The sequence below is a fragment of the Oreochromis niloticus genome, linkage group LG20 (genome assembly GCF_001858045.2).
Source record: "Oreochromis niloticus isolate F11D_XX linkage group LG20, O_niloticus_UMD_NMBU, whole genome shotgun sequence".
NCBI classification, from domain to species: Eukaryota; Metazoa; Chordata; class Actinopteri; order Cichliformes; family Cichlidae; genus Oreochromis; species Oreochromis niloticus.
Genome location: NC_031984.2, coordinates 26,789,170 through 26,808,692, shown reverse-complemented (window position 1 = coordinate 26,808,692; position 19,523 = coordinate 26,789,170). Strand labels below are relative to the sequence as shown.

General features: G+C 39.7%; 1 protein-coding gene across 2 annotated transcripts in view; it reads left to right on the top strand.

Moving 5' to 3' along the window:
* The first annotated feature begins 5,318 nt into the window (after positions 1-5,318).
* Positions 5,319-19,523, top strand: part of ajap1 (adherens junctions associated protein 1) — a 50,275-nt gene continuing 36,070 nt past the window's right edge. Inside the window, exon 1 of one of the 2 annotated variants that reach the window (XM_025901819.1) lies at positions 5,319-6,309. In XM_025901819.1, the coding sequence (XP_025757604.1) occupies positions 6,281-6,309 (29 nt within the window). In that variant the 5' untranslated portion in view covers positions 5,319-6,280. The remainder of the gene's footprint in view (positions 6,310-19,523) is intronic. The other variant, XM_025901820.1, reaches the window with a different exon arrangement.

Below are 19,523 nucleotides of genomic sequence, written 5' to 3'. Positions count from 1 at the left end.
GGCTCAAACACCCAGTGTGGCTGCTGTAAGCAACTGAAGATGTATTGCAGTGGTAGTAACTACATGAAATGGTCAGGAGGATCTTTCCAGCATCACTCAAAGCAAGTGCTGTGATGAATTTTCAGGGACTGTGACACCAACTCAAATCAAGCAAAGTTATATAAATACAGGACCAAAAATCTCCATATGTTTACACTGAAATAACATAATGCAGTAATATTAATGCAACTTAGAAACTCTTTCTTTTTCCTTAGTGCTTCCAACAATAACTCTAATAAATGCAAACATTGAAAATGATTTCTTTTTTTCATTTGACTGAGCAGCTAATTAAATAAGAAAATGTCTTGTCTACCTTCCCCATCTATGCCTCAAAAAAAAGAAAGGAAACAGAAAAGTCAACACGGTAAGCAGCAAGAACTAGTAAAGTTTACTGGCTGACAGTCACTCACAATAACTCATGCTGATGAGAGGGGATTTGCTCCATGTGGTCAAGCTCTGAAACAGAGTACTCAGCAGGTTTTGGGACTCTGAATTGTGGTTTCGATTTGTGAGGGAGAGTTAAAGTTATTTGGCTTCCTGATTTAAGGGGCAGTGGTGGAGTATCAGAGATAGAAGCTGTAATTAACATATCACTGAAATGTTTGCTTTGTACTGATAATCAAACCAGAATGACTTATGATGACTAAATGATGAATATTTCCTTGTTTAAGGAAGGAAGAAAACTGTGCACACTTACAATATAGTTAAGCTTTTAATTTGATTAACTTTCGGAACAGAGTCTTTTAGCTCATTATTTCATGTTTCCTCATAGCAGGAGTTTCATCACATTTCCCTGCATGTGCATCCTTTAATAGTACATTTACATCCTGTATACAGACAGTTTCATACAACTCATTTTTGAAAAGCTCATTGTGAGACAGTGAAATAAGTGTTTACCGAAGACGGTTGTCTTGCTTTAATCTTTGTAGACTTATGTTTGTGAGCTCTGCTTCATACTTGGATTTGCTTTATTCTTTTAGTAAGTTTACAGTTTGGAAAGTAGAGGACGCCCCTGCAGCATCAGACTCTGTTTGTGAAAAACCAAGTGAGGGGCAGCCAATCAGAAGAAAGCCTACAAAGACTTTAGCCTTAAATTGAGACACTTGTTTCAGACAGGGTATTAACTGAGCGCCCGGCGTAAGATAAATGAGGATTAGTTTGAACTATGAGTCATGCAAAATTATTCCAGTGGAGTCCAAGAATAAAAATACGGAGACAGCACAATAGGTCTACTTCACTTTGTGAGCCTCTGTGCGCTTTCCGCTTCTGCTTCCAGTCACAGGAAACTTCTATTAAAGACAGAGTGAGTCAACTAATACATTATAAATAAACTGTACATAATTATTATCATTCACTGGAAAACTGAATCCATATGTGTGCTTACAAACTTTTTTCGTATTCTCTTAAACATCTGTGCTTGTGGCACAGATTAAGATTTCACTTTAGATTAAAGCCTTGGGCAGTTCAATTCAGTTTTATTTGTATAGCACCAAATCACAACAGATCTGGCTCAAGTCATCTCAAGGCGCTTTGCACAGTAAGGACAAGCCTTCACAATATTATAGAGAGAAACCAAACAATTCCCTTTGAGCAAGGACTTGGCAGCAGTAGGGAGAAAAAAACAACAACTCCCTTTTAACAGGAAGAAACCTCAGGCAGAATCAGACTCGGGGAGGGCGGCCATCTGCCTCAACCGGTTGGGGTGAGGGAAGAGTGAAGAGCGCAAAGAAGAGCACTGAGAAGCAACAAACAACAAATACTCACCAGGTTGCTGAGGCCAGTAACAGATCAGAGACATGCAACCGTGGAGTCGGAAATACCCGCAGAAAGGTATAGGGAGAGAAGGCACAGGAGAGAGAAGACACAAGAGACATAAATGGCCTCTTCCTCAGGGAGAGACTGCATGTTCTCTGCGTGTACCCCCAGCAAGACCACAGCTTTAAACTTCTGCAGCATCAATTTCACCCTGCACACTTAACTGTACCCACAACTGCTGTTCAGAGTGACTCAGTCCAGCTTAGCAGACACACAGCAATACCCAAATCCCTCTTCCTTTTAATTCGCACTCTCGTGGCGGGGTGTTAATGGCTTACACAACAGATGTTTAGTATGCTGCGTTTAGGTCCATGTGAGCCCAAGCCACCCGCAGCCTTATATATGACAACCTGTGACTCTTATCTCGGAGGCAAAATAAGCCCGTTAACACTTTATTGCACATATGCTGCTCGCATGAAGTAACAAAGGCAAAGGCACGTGCGAGTGCGCACACAAACAGGGAAAGGGAGGAAGACGGCATGCAGAAACAGCGAGTGTGGGATATGGAGTGTGAATGAGAAGGGATGAGATGGAGGAAGTGACAGAGAGAAAAAGAGTGATGACAGCTTCCATCTGCTGCGGAGCCACGGACCGCTTCCTCAGACAGAGATACCCACTTGGATCAGTACGTACGTATACACAGTAATGGAGTAATGAGGGTATTTGACAGAAGTGTGCTTTATAGCAACAATTAGTGGGGGAGGAAAGTCGCCTCTTTGCGTATAGAGCAGTCACTGTTCTGAAACAGCTGCAGTTCTGATTGGGAGATGAGTGACTTTCTTCATAACTAGATGCTGATCAAGGCAACCCCAGAGAGGCACGCCAGAGGCAAAGTGGGACTCGGGTTTAGACACTGAGAATTGGAGTGCTAAGCGAATCTAAATTCAGTAAATACAATGGCATTTTCTAATACATGCTCTTTTTTCTTTTCCAGGAAATTCTAGAGCGGCTGCAAAGGCTAAAAAACAGGTGTGATGCGTTCACCGGTTTGACACGTTGACCCCGAGGTGTACAAGAAAGGCCGGCACATCCCCTCTTTCTCTCACGCAAGAGCTGGTCTTGTCATGGGTAATATTTTCACCTATCTCGCTGTGCGGTCACATCAGCACAATGATTCTAATGAAATTGGATTTTGCCTACCGCTGATATCTTGTAGTACAGGTGTGCAAAAAGCCCCCAGGTTGACAGTTTAATGCTGCATTCGTGTCATATGGGAACGATGGTAGATATAAGCCCCTCACTAGAGAATACCTGTCGCTTTAGCTTCAGCACTCAGCTAGCAAATGTTACAAGGAAAAAACTCAGATTGTGAGCTATTCCAAAGCTCGGGGTGATGTGATTGATCCTGATGTTCAGAGCACTTCCTGATATCTGACATCACTTTGTAGCCATCTCTATTTATACTGTATATTGTACACTATGGACCTTTTTGACTTGTGGGGCAGGGAGTGTGAAAAAAACACATGATATTCAATTTGTTTTCACAATGAATGGTTGGTGGGGTCTTTGAGACCTCACATTTCTAATGGAGAACTATCATTAACAGATGCTGGGAAGGTTTCTTAGCTTTTTAACAGTAAATCTAACAGACTACAGAACTGTATCTTTTTTATGTCTCTTTTGAGCCTTTTAAAACAGTTAATGTGCTACAGACTTAACTGTAACTCTAATCATGTGTTACAGAGTAGGGGACCCTGCTTACATTTACTTAAAGTCTTACTTCTTTGGCATACAGTGAAATAATCCCTGCTCATTGCCTGCTGTTGCCATGCTTTCCTTAAACAGAAACTGGTCCTCTGGTGAAGGACCATGTCCTAGTGGCATCAACAGGAACTACACATTCTGGATCATGACACCTGTACCAAGGAATATAGGAAGTATGAGCCAACACCAAACTGAAAAAGGATGGGAGGTGGAATACAAATTATGAATGATGGTAATAAAAACGTATTTCAGTCAGGCGAGTTGACCACTTTCTTACAAAAGGCTGCCCACATTGTTCCATTATTCTTTCCAGTTCTTTGGTCAATTTACGCCATCAAAATAAATCAAATGAAAAAGGTTTGAAACTTCAATTTTCCATTTTTTGATTACTTCACAAATGGGCTTGTCCGTGCCCCTGGTTAAAATGTTAATGTGTCATATTGGGCTGTTGCTTCAGAATTGGATTTTTGAACAAAAAAAGGGACTCTTTTTAATTTTCAGGGCACTCCTTTGTGGTTGGACTGGATCATTAGAGCATCTGCAGAGTCTAGAGCCAGTTTATAGTCTACAGTCAGCAATAGACCCAGTAATACAATCGCAGTATGTATCATATAGGCCATTGTTACCTTGGCTAATTTCTTAACCACACTGTGTTAGACATGAATAAAATGTCTTCAGCCACAGGTCAGTGTATTGTTGTATTATACCTTACATGTGCTGTAGTAGACTAATTATTGATGTGTCGTTGATTGGCTATACATATTTATTAACCATTTTTATATATTCCCCAGAGATGTTTTTAATCCAAAAATATTGCTTCAAAAATGTATAAAGCAAATAAGAAAAAAATAACTTCTTATCTAAACTGAACAACAAGTTTTGCGGCTTCAACGAAAGACTGTATATAAAAAATGGATTTAGTTACTGTAATGCCATCTGTTTCAGCTTTTTGAAACCAGATGAGACTGAAGAGTATATGTGATTAAATCAGCAATCCCGCTCCATCACAATTCACAGGTTATTGCTATAAAAAAAAATCTACAAAAGCGACCTTGAACCTGAACACAGTTGGGGTGAAGACCCATTAGGTAATCATTGTGTATAAGTTTCAATAAAACCTCCCTTCAGAGTAAAATCTATTCTGAAGGGAGTAGCAAGTGTTGTAAAAATTGCCCATAAAACAATAAATATGATTTTGGCCTTAACCACAACTCAGATTGCTACTCATTAGATAATCATTGTGTAAGTTTGATTAAATTCTGATCAGTAGTATAGGAGGAAGATTAGAGGAGAGAGGGTGATTTTGACAACCTCCTTTGCAGCCAGAGGCATTTATGCTTATTGATGTCCTTTTTATGTCCATCTTTTATATACAGTCTATGGCTTTAACAAAAAAAAAAAATGCTATACAAAGAATAACTAGCAGCTTGTGAGCAAGCTGATATTGAGCAGTGTTGTCGATCTCTTATGCCTGGCAGAACATAGCATGAACTGGGTCGTTTCTATTTTATGTGTCTCATATCATATAAAATATAAATTATTTTATGAATTGCTCTCTTACAAGCTACAAGGTTATTTGGCACAGCGATTCCCTTACAAAAGTGCAGATACGTAATTATATGGTCTTCCCACCGTAGTGTGCAGCTCTGCACACTTCTGTACTGTACTGGACTTGTCATACCCAGTCTTGCAGTCATGAATGTGCACCCATATGACGTGAGACACTCCAGCACATGACATATTTGGCTTTAAAGTGACGTCACGGCAGCGTGGGGCTCAGCAGGCAGATCGTTCGTCAGTCTGAGAGAAGAGGAGCAGCAGGAGGAGACGTGCCGGTCTCCTCTCCGCTGTAATGACAAGCCCTCACAGCCACTCTCTCCAACTCCTCTGAAACAACCCTCAGCCTCCAGGATTTTCCTCCGCCGCTTCCCCTCTTCCTTTTTCTTTTCAGTTGCACCTTATTTCATTTCATTTTCATTTATTTTACTTTATCTAACCTCTCAACCACCCCCCTCCACAGAGATGTCAACAGATAATGAAGACCCCCTGCCTCTGGTGACTTGAATCCTCCCTGCTTCAGAGAACTGAACATTCTCATCTTCCGCCTCCCATTTTTTTTTTTTTCAATTTTCTTTTTTGGACGTTCATCTGCCGTTCAGCAATGTAGGAGAAGTGACGGCGTCATTTCAGCAATGAGGATGCCAACTGCATGCCCCGATTTTGGCTCTCGGCATCTTGCATCTTTGCCTTTTCTGCCGGGGCGACTGAAAAATGAACGATTTGCGTGAAGGCAAAGTTTGAGGGTACCTCTTTCGGTTTCCCGCTCACCTGTCCGCCTGCACGCGCCTACCCCCTCTCTCTCCTCTCGGCTGGTGAGCAGGGAGAGCAAATCATCGCCAACAGAAGAACTGACGAACAACTTCAAAGAGACCCGACTATTGTTGTGGTATTTTAGTGGAATTTTTTTGTTTGTTTTTTTCGGCAACGTTTTTTTTCCTCCTTTTTTCCCCCTGTCCTTTTTTTTGGGAGGAATTTGATGTGCGCAACGTAGAAGGATATGGCTTAAATGATGTTTGCGTTGACAGCTGGAGTAAGGTCCGTAACTTGAGCGCTTTCTTTTCATCAGCAATTGCCGACTTTGGTGGAAAAACCCATCCAAATGGGAGGATACCTGGAGGACTGAGTCGGTTTTCGACAGTCGAGAGAGAGAGAGAGAGAAAAAATGTGGATAAAACGGAGTGTCGCGCGCAGGTAAGGCACAAATTATTTTGTTCAGTAATTACTTTGTACTTAAATTCTTGAATGATTAGGGGGGAAAATGCAGACTGATTGTGCGTTGTAATTTCTCTTCGACAGCGTGTCTCAATTTTTTCTTTTAAATCTACGCCACTGCAAGTTATTAGAGTCTGCTGGAATTGATGAACGAATAACATAGATCAATTGGACTGTGAAAAACGCGAGGCTGTGGCTGCCGCTGTGTCAGAGTTGTACACATATTTGCTGCTTTAGTGTTGGTAATAAGGAATATCCGGGTACAGGCTTTCTATAGATATGTTTTGTGATTTTTAAAAAATTTTTTAAGGAAGAAAATAATTGGAAAATTTCACATCCTGTACGCTGGGGGTCGCCAACAGTACGGCGCAAGCGACGCACATACATTCGCAGATAACAGACGCGTGCTCAAAGCGACACGTGTGTAGACACACACGCGTGCGCGCGCGTGCACAGTCTCAAGGTTAGGTCTGTCATCTCCTCCCCACTTGTGAGAATAAACGCGTGCAGGTGAGCTCCACGTGCAATTCATTGGCATAAAGTGAAGGTAAAATGCGGAAATAAATAAAACTGAGAAGCTTTGCTCCCCAAAATATTAGAGTACTTGGTGTTCTGATCAGTGCGTATCCAAGCACAAGGAGAGGATGGCATACAAAATATCTGTGCGCAGGGGTCAGCTTGATCACACTGAACAACACCTCCCTTATCTTTTTAGGCTACATTAAAGTCTTTTTGTCAGAGAATTTTTTTTTTAATGATAGATATGATAGAACTACATCCCTAAAGTGGAGATATAGAAAGTAGGCTTCAGACTCCAACTGATAAGTGAGGAAGTCTAAACAAAAGCCACAAGTGAGATCATTTATTTGCCCCAAAGTGGGTTTATAGGTAATGACACACTGCAAAATGAGACCAAGTCTGTTTTCTTGCCACCTGCTGAATCCCAATCCCACCAGCAGCTCATATTCCTGCCCAGTTGCAGCCATACATTTGTTATGCATGACACATGCTGTACATCTTTAGGGCTGACCTCGCGGGGTAATGGCAATGCACGTCTTAGACAGAGCAGTTGTGCGAGATGATGAAATGAAATGCCATGCCTTTAGATGAATCGGCAAGGGGCACAGAGAAACCAATTTCCATCATCGGGAATTTCCTTGTCAATTGCTCACACAAACTGGCATGTCCAAATGGGACATTGACGATCTGCAGCCGCTGTTATGGACTGAAGTCGCTTGTTATTAGCAGTAATGTACCCTGTTTTGTAGTCAGGTATTTTTACTGGCTTGGACCTTTTCAGGGCGCAGGGGTTATTGTCCACACTGGAATCTGTGCACATGCATTAAAGGTAATAAAGCTGTTTGTGTGACAGAGATCTGTCCATTTTCCTTTAAGTTAAACCCCAATTAACAAAACTCGTTAAAGAATATTAAAATACTCTTGGTAGTTCAGTAGCTGTAGCCGAAGCGTCTTCCTGAGGTGCCCACTGTTACTCTGTGCACGAGAAAGCTCCGCCACAGTCTAAAGTTTTGCATTGCTGTCACTGATTATCAGACATTGATGGCAGCAGTTGGTGGCGGGGCTTTACTGGAGTGATTTCCTTCCCTGCAGTATGGGTGGTGCAAATATTTGTTTTCCTTTGTTTGAAAAAAAAAAGGATGGATGAACTGAGTGTGTACAGAGAAAGCCACTGTACCTGTTGGAAGAGACAAAGAACAAACCACCTACAGAAAGTAAATATGTGGGCGTAAATGCAACCGTGCTGGCTTCAGTAGGCCAGGAGAAAAAAAAGGGCTGATGGAGAGTTACAGATACAATTTTAAAAAACAAGGCTTCTAGAGATGACTACAGTAGTTACTCATCGTTCTGGGCAAACCGTCTCATTAAGACAGCCTGTGGGCTAAGGCTGGGCTTTAGTGATTATCACCATTATTTATAGACTTACTAAAAAGACTGTAAAGATGTGATGATAATATGGGAACGAATTGTAATTGGGTTCTTATTTCAGAAAAAATATAGTAGCCATCCCAAATTGTAAACCAGCTGTTTGTTGGTGTTCATTCAGTTTTTCTCGTAAATGGATAACAATGAACGCTCATGACCAGCGACATGCTTCACTGTCTGTGACGTGTGAAATCTTCCAGTCAAAGCTAAATGCCGGTAATTTGCAGCGTTATAACGAGCTTGAACCAGAGAGCATCTGACTCGAGGGTTAACCAGTGGGGATTCGGCTCTCACACACTCGGGATCTCTGGGCTGAGCCTTTCATGGATGTCACACAGTTTCAGGTCCCCCATGGCGAGCTCTTGTACAGCTGAGGCACCGGAGATGCTATCAAGCCTCGGCACACTGCGGCAGTAAAAAGCGTTGCTGACTGAGACACCAGTTGCCTTTTACGAAGGCTTTATTTGTCTTATTTCATTTGCCTGAAGGAGGATTGTAAAGCGTAGATGGCTGTGTCTTTGTATGTTTAGCTTTTTCTGCTCAATAGGCATACATCGAGTGATCAAGAGTGATACATCGAGTGAATTTGACAGTAGTGATTCGGATATGCACTAAAAAAGAAAAGAGCAGTTTTAATGAGCTGTGAGCTGCCTAATATTGATACACCTGGTGATAATTTCTTTGGTATTTTGCGAGTTACTCCTGTGTGAAAAAGAAAACTGTTATAATAGTCTAATTCTGATTAATATCACTGGCTTAATGAGAAGGGTTCCTCATGTATTACAGTTTGCAATGAGGTGTTTTTTTCTTCCCCAATGAGAAACAGTTGCACAGCATCATCAGTCTCCAGCTGGTTAGATGACAAGCTGTGGTTCTCTTAGCTAGCCCTACTAAGAACTCCAGGGCTAAACATGGCATTACTGTGTTAGGGGCCATCAGATATTCAGATATTCCTATGATTTAGGTGCCATCTTAATAGCCTCTATGAGGGTTATTAACTGGGCCTCTCTGGAGCGTGATTAACCTAATTTGCAGTGAAATAGGCTGTGTTGCTTCTTGGAGATCCTATCCTCTGGAGGCGTGTGTGTCTGTGTGTATGTGGGAGTGTGTCTGCATGTGTGTCATTAGCACCCTGTGCTCAGCAGGAATCTGTTAGATCCAGAAGGACCGGTACAGGTTGTCCCTTTCTAATGACATAAAAGACAAAAAAGGCATGGACGCTGTCCATCTAAACCTTCTGGAAATACCTCTGAGAAAGAAAGAAAGAAAGAGAACAAGAGAGAGGCTAGCTGTTGTTGAAGACGTGGGTGAAACATGAACGACCTGTCACTGACTGGCATAGCAATTAGCAGAGAGGAGTCAAAGGCAGAATGGGACCGTAACTGCTACTGTGCTGTAGTTTCCTACTGCAACACATGAGTGCATATCGGAAGCTTGAAATGAGAAGCCTGGAGTTTAGCTCATTAAGTTTTTTCTTTCTTTTTTTTTTGAAAACCGAACACTCAAAATACTTGAATTTATGCGCTGGTGATCAAAAAAAAATAAAAAAAAATCAATTGCATTCAGAATAAGTGTTTTGCTTTGTGGAACCGGCTGTAGACCGCCACAGGACAGTAAACCTGCGAATAAAACCTCCATATTCAGATCTCATGAATTTATAGTCCGTGTTCCAACTTTATTGGCAGCAACCTTCAGCCTGATTGTGTTTAATGACCGGCTTGTCCGCTTTGTGCTACATGAAAAAAGTGTGCGTGTTTCTATCGCACTGGAGCACAACCATCCACAGAGTAAAGGAACTAACAGCACAGAACTCATACTTGATTCATGTAGTGAGCTTTTGCTGGATCAATACTGCCTCTACAAAGGATCAGACTTATCCGTCATGGCCCTTCCCACTAACTGGCCTTCTCCAGGCACTGGGGGTGCCTCTCAGAGGGCCATTTTCTACTCCTCCTCCTCCTCCACCAAAACCCCAAACTGCCACCTGCTTTATTTTGTGTTTAGCTACTTAGTGGTATTTGCTGTCAAGTTTGGCACAAGAGACAAACAAGACTTAAAGACAGTAAAGGGCTGATATGATCAGACCACTGTCCTGTTATTTCTTTTTTCCACCATGTTTCTTTACAGCCCTGCTTATCTTTCTGAGCATGTGGGTCATGTACACTCTACTGCAGGACATTGTGCAGTGGGAGTAATTAATGGGATGATGCAACACTCTGGGCTGTTGCGCCTTAGACCCCCCAACCACACACATATACACACTCTGCCCCACCCATTTTCTCTTTTGTTTGTTTTCCTCGATGAATTATGTTCTGACCTCAGCAATGCAGCAATGTTTCTTACACTACAGCCATAGTAGCAGCTGCTGCAGCTCAGCCTTTCAGGCATGGATGGAGTCTTATTTGTGTGCATATCTGTGTGTGTGTGTGTGTGTGTGCACGTTGCACACTACCAAAACATTTGGAAGATTTCATACAATATTTGCCTCCCAGAGGCCTGCTGCACCGAGGCAATCCATAAATCTCTGGAACTCTTTGGAAAGCCAACTGTGGTATTTATCTCCCTAATACTGGATATCTACTGAGGACAGCTTAACTCCTACACCTCGGAGCCTGCATTTTTACGAGCAACGCAAACACATGCCGCTGAGATCCCTAAAAATAAAATAGCTAAATAAATAAATATAAACACAGCAAGCATCTAGAGATAATTATAAACAGTACATTTTGATTTATGATGAGAAGAGCTAGGATTTATTTTAGAAGCAGAGTGGGGAAATAAGGGATGCACTGAGGCATTCGGGCATCATCCAAAGTAAAAGGTCATAACAGTTCGTGTTTCTACACAGATGATCAGTATCTTCCTACCAATGTTTCTGACCTTTCAATTTGATGTTCGAGATATTCTGGAACAAAGCTCATGTATTACAGATAACATGGAAAGGTACTGTATGTTCACTATCAGTAACTAAGGAGGGTTGCTCTGTATTTCTGGTAATTTGGAAAAAGGACAAAACATTTAGTTTCCTCAGAGTCAAAATGAAAGCCGGGCCACTGTGGAAGGGAAATTGTTTCTATGACCTGCATTAAAGCAGACAACTTGAGTGGTATGCCTTTTTTCTTTTATTGCTGATCAGTGGGATATGTCAGCGGGGATTGTAAACATCTGGCAAGTCTCAATGCTAATCACATTCATTTGATACCAGAGGCATGTTACTTGGTTAGAGTGGCACTGAGGAGGATTTAGCCACCACAGTCAACAAATTAGAAACACAACGTAGTGGGAATAAGCGATTTGGTTCCTGTGTATCTTGGCAATTGTGCTTGCCAATACAGAGCCATTTGCACGTAGGTATGTTAGTGTGTGTGAGTGCGAGTGTGTGTATACATGCTGGGTTATATTTGCCCCATCACTTAGTCTGAGAGCTGAGAGCTTGAGCACACAGCCCTTTTCACTTTCCAACAAAGGCGTGATTGCATATTCAACAGGCTGCAAATACAGACTCAGGGTATCACGGCTCTTCCTTTAAGTGGACAGAGGATGAACCCCCTCAGGTCTTCTTGATGAAATGCAAATGCTTCTGCAATTGAAATGCAAACAACGACCAACAACCACGGTCTGATTGTCAGTTTAAGTATGTGGTGTAAAGCTGAACGGGAGGGTTAGAAAATGTGCAGTACATAAATATTGGACATTAAAACAATACATTCTTATAATCAGAGGATAAATGATGCCGTAATTATATCAAAAAATAGATTTGTTTTTAAGGTACATTCATCACACTTGAATGTTTCATGAGCGCTATGAATTCAGAATAAGTCAAGTAATGAATGAGCTCAGTGAGTGTTAATAAAGCGACTTGTATTCGTACAGTGCCACGTTTGTAATATATAAAGATGTATTATTATATTCAGGATTTCTGTTTACTGTTTAGCTGAAATCCAACTACACAGGTCAACTAATTAAGGTAGGCTGTCATTCATATGAATCCAACTGTAAATCGATGCTCCTCTTCTGTTACAGATACGTTTTACTTCCATATTCCACTTCCCAGTGTCTCGCTGTCTCCGCCTTCTCTCCTCCTGTGTGCACATACGCAGTCCTGCTGTTCTGTCTGTTCCACCACACAATTAGTGATTAGCACTACAGCAGGTAGCTCGTGCTGTAAAAATCAAGTGCAACATAAAATTGTACCCACCCTCTCCAGTTACATCTAATCACATTTATATGAAAAACGTGATGCTCTTCTTCCATGTTTCTGCACTTATGTCTTCAAAATAAATGACTAAACTGTTATTGTGGGTGTTGATTTTTATTCCACATATTAATTTTATAAATTAATATAACTATAATACATTAGAAATACTAATTTTATACATTTAGAGACATAATTTGTTTGTAAATTAGACCATTTCTGTAATTTTGCCTTTGTACTTGTATCCCCCCCACAAGGGATTTTATATCAAACAATCAAGATGTCATTGAAGTACATACTCAGAGGCTATATATTAATTGGACAAACTAACCTGATTTTTAAATATAACGACTGTATTTATTACTTGGATTCTTTGACTGACTTGGCCATCGAAGAATACTAATTTTCTTTATCTCGACAAACTTCATTTGCACTGTTATGTACCATCTGATCAGTTTTGCAGTATTAGAAAATCTGAACAGAGTATACACTTCACATTTCTTCCTGCTACTTCTGTCAGCAGTCACATCATCAATAAACAGTGGCGACCCGGTACCCCTGGCAGCCATATAGCCACAATGCCTCCGTCATGTTTCACAGATAACGTGGTATGTTTAGGATCATGAGTTGTTTCTTTCCTTTTCCAAAGTTTTCTCTTCCCATAATTATGGCAAACAGGTTTCTTCCATTTTTCTTTGTTTTTAGAAGCTGCACAGACCTTCCTGTTCTTGAGTGTAACCAGAGGTTTGCACCTCTTTGTAAACACTGTAATATTTTAAGAATGAATCAGACTGTTAATGTTGCCACGCCTAAAATTTTTGCTATCCCTGTGAAAGGTGTGTTCTGTTTTTTCAACCTCATGATGTCTAACATCTGACATCTCATGGAGTATATATTTAAAATCACAGCGAATAGCTATAAAATGCACATCCAACACTGTGAATAGACATCACACATTCTGATTGTTTTGTCATGAAATAACAAGAGAACACAGGCTAGACCTGGCCATGAAACTTCTTGGCCAATTAATGTTGAAGCTGTAAAACTTTCTGAAATAAAGCTGAAAGTATGAACTTCAATTATATTTGATTGTTTGTGTGTGGTGTGTAGGGCAATAACTACAAAAACAGGCTTTGTTCAAAATTTATGACTCTTCCTTTAAATGCACAAATCTAATAAAACAAACCTACTGGCATGAAAAAACAAAACAAATAAGAAAACCTCTGACAGCAAATAAACCACAGTTATTAAGAGTCTTAAACATAAATACTGTTAACTTTAAGTATAGCAGTGAAGCCCTGCTACTGCACTTAATAGTAGACAGAGCACAGCTGACTCACTGCACCTCCTTGGTGATTGTCAAATAATAAATACATTGATGATTACTGAGAACAGGCTATTAATTGACAGAAAGTAGGGCAGATTTTTGTTATGGTGACAGTTACTATTATGTGATAGTTATGGTAACATATGTGTAACATTGGGGGATGAAAAATAAAAACAGAAAACATGATGTTCATCATGAGGATCGCTTGTAGTTAAATGTATAAAGACGCAAAAACTCCCGTCCCACTAATCTTCCCTCAGAAATAAAAAGGCCGTTGGAGTCTTTTCCCGGAAAAGTTCTCTGCACATTGGGAGATAGTGGAGGGAAAAAAAGTGCCAGGCAAAGGGAAAAATGAAAAGTGAGCGGAAATGGATTAAAATAACAATAGAGCATTTTGCTAATAGTCCATTTTGAGCTGTTGCCACAATGTGATACTGTCTGTGAGAATTATGGTGGATAAGAAAGGTGCTGATGTCTCTAGAGACATACTAATGCTTTGCATGCCTTACTTTGTGAGAATGTTAGCGTTTGATAATGGATAATGCTGACTGTCATTCTTTCTCTAAGACACGTTGCCTATTAGCACATATTAAGTCCTGCAGACAGTTTTAGTAAATGAGGCTTTGCTTTCTATTAGAAAATAATTAACTTTTGAATTTGATAAAAATCTAAAGCACTATTTCAACACTGTCTCAAAGTTCAGTGCCATAAAATGTTTCCATTGTGTCTGGGTCTGTGGGCCAGGTGCCAGTTAAAATGAGTTTTAAATGGAATAATGGAACAAACTGTGTAGCCTCATAATTCACAAATATCCTGTATGCAGCACCATTCATCAAAGCTGCAGAGAACTCCTTTCAGCATTTTGTATACCTTCTGACATTTTCAATTTGCATTATCATTAACAGTCTATTGTGTTTATTGAACTGGAAAAGCAGGCCTGCCATATTTTTCACATGAATAACATTCATTTCTTCGAGAAGTTCAGCCTTTTAAATGGTCGTATATTTTCTTAAATGACAACTGGGTGTTTCTTTCAGGCTGTACGCATGATTACACACTGTTCTGCAGATTTTTGTTTCTTTTTGAAGAGATGATCCCAGTCAATTTAGGCATTATCTCCCTGGAGACACATTAAGCCCTTTCAGATATGCACTTCTTTGCAGCGATCACACTGCACCCGAACTTGTCGACTTCATCACTGCACTCTGGTCATGTGTCCATAAATGCGGTGGTGGCAATATTACTAAATTGGATGCAGTAACTACAAAATTGACACAGTATAGTATTGGGATATTTTGCAATATTGTACACTAAATATTGATATTTTCTTAAATAAATAAAAAATACTATGAATACTATGAACACAAGGTCTCATTTCTCTGATGCCAACATGTTGCCATCAGTCTGAATGAGTTTTTGTAGGGGAACACAACTCAAGGAAACTCAACTCAACCGGTTGTCAGTTGGTTGTTTCTGGTTATATTCATATAGAACAGGATGGTTTCTGAGCACAGGTGTAATAATTAAATGTGAATTTCTGTTATAAAGAAAGAGATATGCAATTTTGATGATTTATTAAAGTTAATTGCTGGATAATCAAAAATGGATTGAATGTAATTGCCGACCTTTAATTGGCATTCAGTTGCAGACTAATTGCAGTCTGACTCTGTCTTATGGCAACATTTATGGCAGGTTTAAGTGACAGTCTTGGTATACTTGACAGTCATTTTGCAACAAAAAAAAACCAAACAAAAAAAATCTGAAGGGATTTGATAACCTTTTTTTATTGGATAAAACAGACATTGATACAGTTTAATTTTAAGGACATAATTTGCAGTTACAAACAAGGTCCCACCTCTTGTAGTAACTATACTGCACGCATTACTTTAAACACAAGTTTGAATGCTTGCACTTGCACTAAAGAGCAGGCATGCACAGGGCATGTAACGTGTGCTGCGTGTGCCCATAGTTTCTCAGTTTGATAAAGTTGTTTTGGAATAGCATTAAATACTATTAAGATTACAAACTATCTGTCCTGGGAAACATATTCTTCTGCCATTTTTTTAGTAAGAAAAAAAATCATTTAATGCAGCACACATGTACTGACCAGTCGTGCATGTACTGTAACTCTCTCCATCTTATCTGTCATGAGCAACATTAACATAAAAGAAAGCCCACTTTCACAGACTTTCACAGATTGATGAAGCCTGCAATATTATAGTATCAGCTGTATTATAGTAACCCATGTCTGAAAAGGGCTTTAGATTACACCCGACTCTAGCTCTGATCTGCCTGTCAGGTTTAAGTGATCAATGTACTGAGGTGAGATCAGGGTAGGCTCATAGAACACTGTGGCTACGAGTAACCGCTAGTTGTAGTGATATGACATAAATATTTTAGCTGTTAATGGCTTCACATTTTTACTACCGATGCCCTCATAATAGTAGATTTCATGCAAACCAGTGTAGAAGAATATTACTGTTACTGGAACCTTTCCATTTGCTTTATGTTACAAAATTCCAGCTCAAATTTGCTGGCAGCTTTTGCATTGATAGAAACTGCTTATTTTGCTTATAGAATGTGGTAGATTTAACTGACAGATAAGCTAGCTACATTAATGGTTAAATGAGATGTAAGTCAAATTCATCCACAAACCTTTATCTTAGTTCATCAAACAGCTATAAAGGAAATTGAGTCTGGACTAACATGGTGGGCTGAACAACACACCAGTATGTGCTTATTAAAATAACAGATGCAGATTTAAAAGCAGTGACCAGGCTTATTGCCAGAAAGCAGTCTTTGTGTGATCAGTAGCAAAAGCACATTAACTGAGTAGCCTGTACTATAGGTCAGCTCTTCATGTAAATGGATAGGAGGATGAAAGCAAATAGCTGGGGGGAACAAAGGTGGTGTTATTTCTGCCATAAATAAAGAACAGCAGATTCTTTTCTTTTTTTTTTTTTTAAGGCAGAGCTAGTCTGATTCCACCCAGAGTCGTGTGTTTTCTCCATTGTGTGGAGAAAACAGTGTGAGAGGAGAACGAAGGCCTGAGAGACAGGTGTATTAAGGGCAGCAGAGTGGTCAGAGAGTGTATTTGAGTAAGTGTGTTTCTGGACCTTGTTGAAGTGAAGCGCCCACATATTCCCTCAGTCCCCTTGAGAGTTCTGCACCGTGTGAGCACTGCGCAAAAAAACAGCCTCACTTTTGTTCTATAACCTAAATGTCCCAAAGGTCTGCAGCCCTATCATCTGCTTCCCACCCCACATGCACTCAGATGATGAAGCAGCAGTTTGAAATTAAACCTGTCTGAATATATTTAGTCTGCATCAGATTTATTCATGCACATTAAACGTCTGCTTTTATACATTATAGATCTCGAGTCTATTTGCTCACAGTACACAGTAAAGGTTGGGCAATATTTTCTCAAAATGATATTACGATATTTCAAGGAATTTTGTGATAATGATATTTATGATGATACAGAAAAAAATACTGAAGTGTATTTTCCACCATTCTTTTCAAATGAGCTCGTTTATGACACACTAACTGATTCAAAGTGAGAATCTTGTGCCTTCAGTTGTCAGCAGGAGCAGATTTATATTGCATTACTAGTGACATAGCAGTATATAGAGCATCCCAGGAAAGCCACAAAAGTAGCCAATGAAATGTTCTGTAAAAGTAAAACATAACTGCTTATCACTTTAGTTTAACAATAGCTTAAGAAACTTTACCTTTTAACTCTTCGGGAGTCTGGGATGTTGAGCTTTTTAACCAGCTGCTTAAAGTCCTGTTTTACAAACATGTAACCGCATCAGTAATTTTCCTTTACTTTTCACACAACTGGCAGATGTTTCGGCGGCGTCCAATCGAGTCATTTGTTAAAGCTCGGGTCACACGTGTACTTGATGGTCTGTTTGTGCCTGAAGTGGTGAGCCAAGTTTGTTTTTTCCACTTCGGTGTTCCTGAATTGCAGTGTCTCCACCTTACAATATAAAGTGTCTTAATTGACTGTTATTGTGATTTTGTATAAATAAAATTATATTGAACTGAATTTTTTGCAAAGTGCTGTGTTTGGTTGAAGTGACTCCTTTACTAAACATCAGTGGAGGCTGACACATGGCCTTTGCTGTCAGACAAATTTGGCCTTGTTCTGTGTGCTAGGGAACGTAAATTAATGATATCATTGTATCAATGATAGCGTGATACCACTACAACACAGTTTATCACAGAAACAGTTGCATACATACAGTAAAGTACATAAAATACTGAAAAATAGAAGCAAGTTTTGATGCATGAACTACATTTTTAATCTTTGTTTGCAGTCGATTTCTCAGTACATCATTTTAATCATCATTTTAAACCCAAACATATTCTGTGAGTAGTTTTTGGTTACAGCTGATCGAGTTTAGTCCATTGTAAAATTGTTTTGTTTACCAAACACAGATGAACTAATTTCTACACCGCCGCATTTTCTAACCAGCGGTCTCTGAATATAAAGTGGTATTGATACTAATATATGCACCATATTATCATCAGTGCCCCCATACCATGACTGACTGAGATTGACCAAGGCTTGGCTGTTGGCATGCCTCAAACTAGCTATAAAAGCACCATCTCCGATCTTACTGAACTTGGTGGAAATCTCACTGGACAGAGGTACTGAGATGAGGTGTTCTAGCCTGAACTTGTGGCATTCTTGCAGCAGCAGTCCACCTTTCAGCTATTTCAACAGAAGACTGCTTGTTGCCACGCTGCCAGAGTACGCAGCAGGGCTTTCTGGATCCCAAGCATATCCAGACACGTCCTTGGCCAGCTTTTATTTATGTCGGCTGTTGAACATGCCTAGGACATGCTGGGTTGACATGTTCATCAGAAGCAGCTACAAACAATGACCACTACACAGCTGCAACGACAGACACTTGTGCAGTCTGTGCGCAGATGGGTGTCAACTTGCATAACGTCCAAGACCTCGTATTAAACATCTTTTAGTCCAAGCTTTATCAAGCTAGTATCTATAATATCTATTTAAAATACAAATTTCTGTTTCTTTTTTGACTTGCATATACACATACATGGAAACAACTGTTTTTAATGTGATATTTTGTTTTTCTTTGCTGACCACAGATCTGTTTTCTATAAGAAAATGCATGAATGCATCTGTATGATATCTGTTAAAATGCAGTTTTCTTAATCATGATCTATTTGTAGTCACTAGTCACTAATCACTAGTTGACATGGTTATTTAACAAAAAACAGCCAAAACAAAACATTTGTTACTATTTATGATACCAGGTCTATTAAGATATTTTACTTTAAAATCCCAGTATGGACAATCATGGTAGCACAAATATATTGTAAATGTGTGAAGAGTCAAGTTGGTAGCAACTAAAGGTGAGAATCACCAGACACCCCATGGTATAAAATTATGACAATACTTTGCAAGATACCACATTATTGCTATTTTTAACATTTTCCAATATTCTATATATAGTATTGCAATAACATTCATGTTGATTTATTAGCTTTTCTAAACTGCAAATTCTGTATTCATAGTTAAACTTAGTCAGTGTCTGTTTTATCCACTAATAAACTGATGTTATTTCACTCCAGTTTGACAGGCTGCTAACACTGTCACTTAAACCTGCCATAAATGTTGCCTTAAGATGGAGTCAGTCTGCAACTGAATGGGGTCTAGTTGGAACTTACATGCAATCTTTTTCCAGTAAT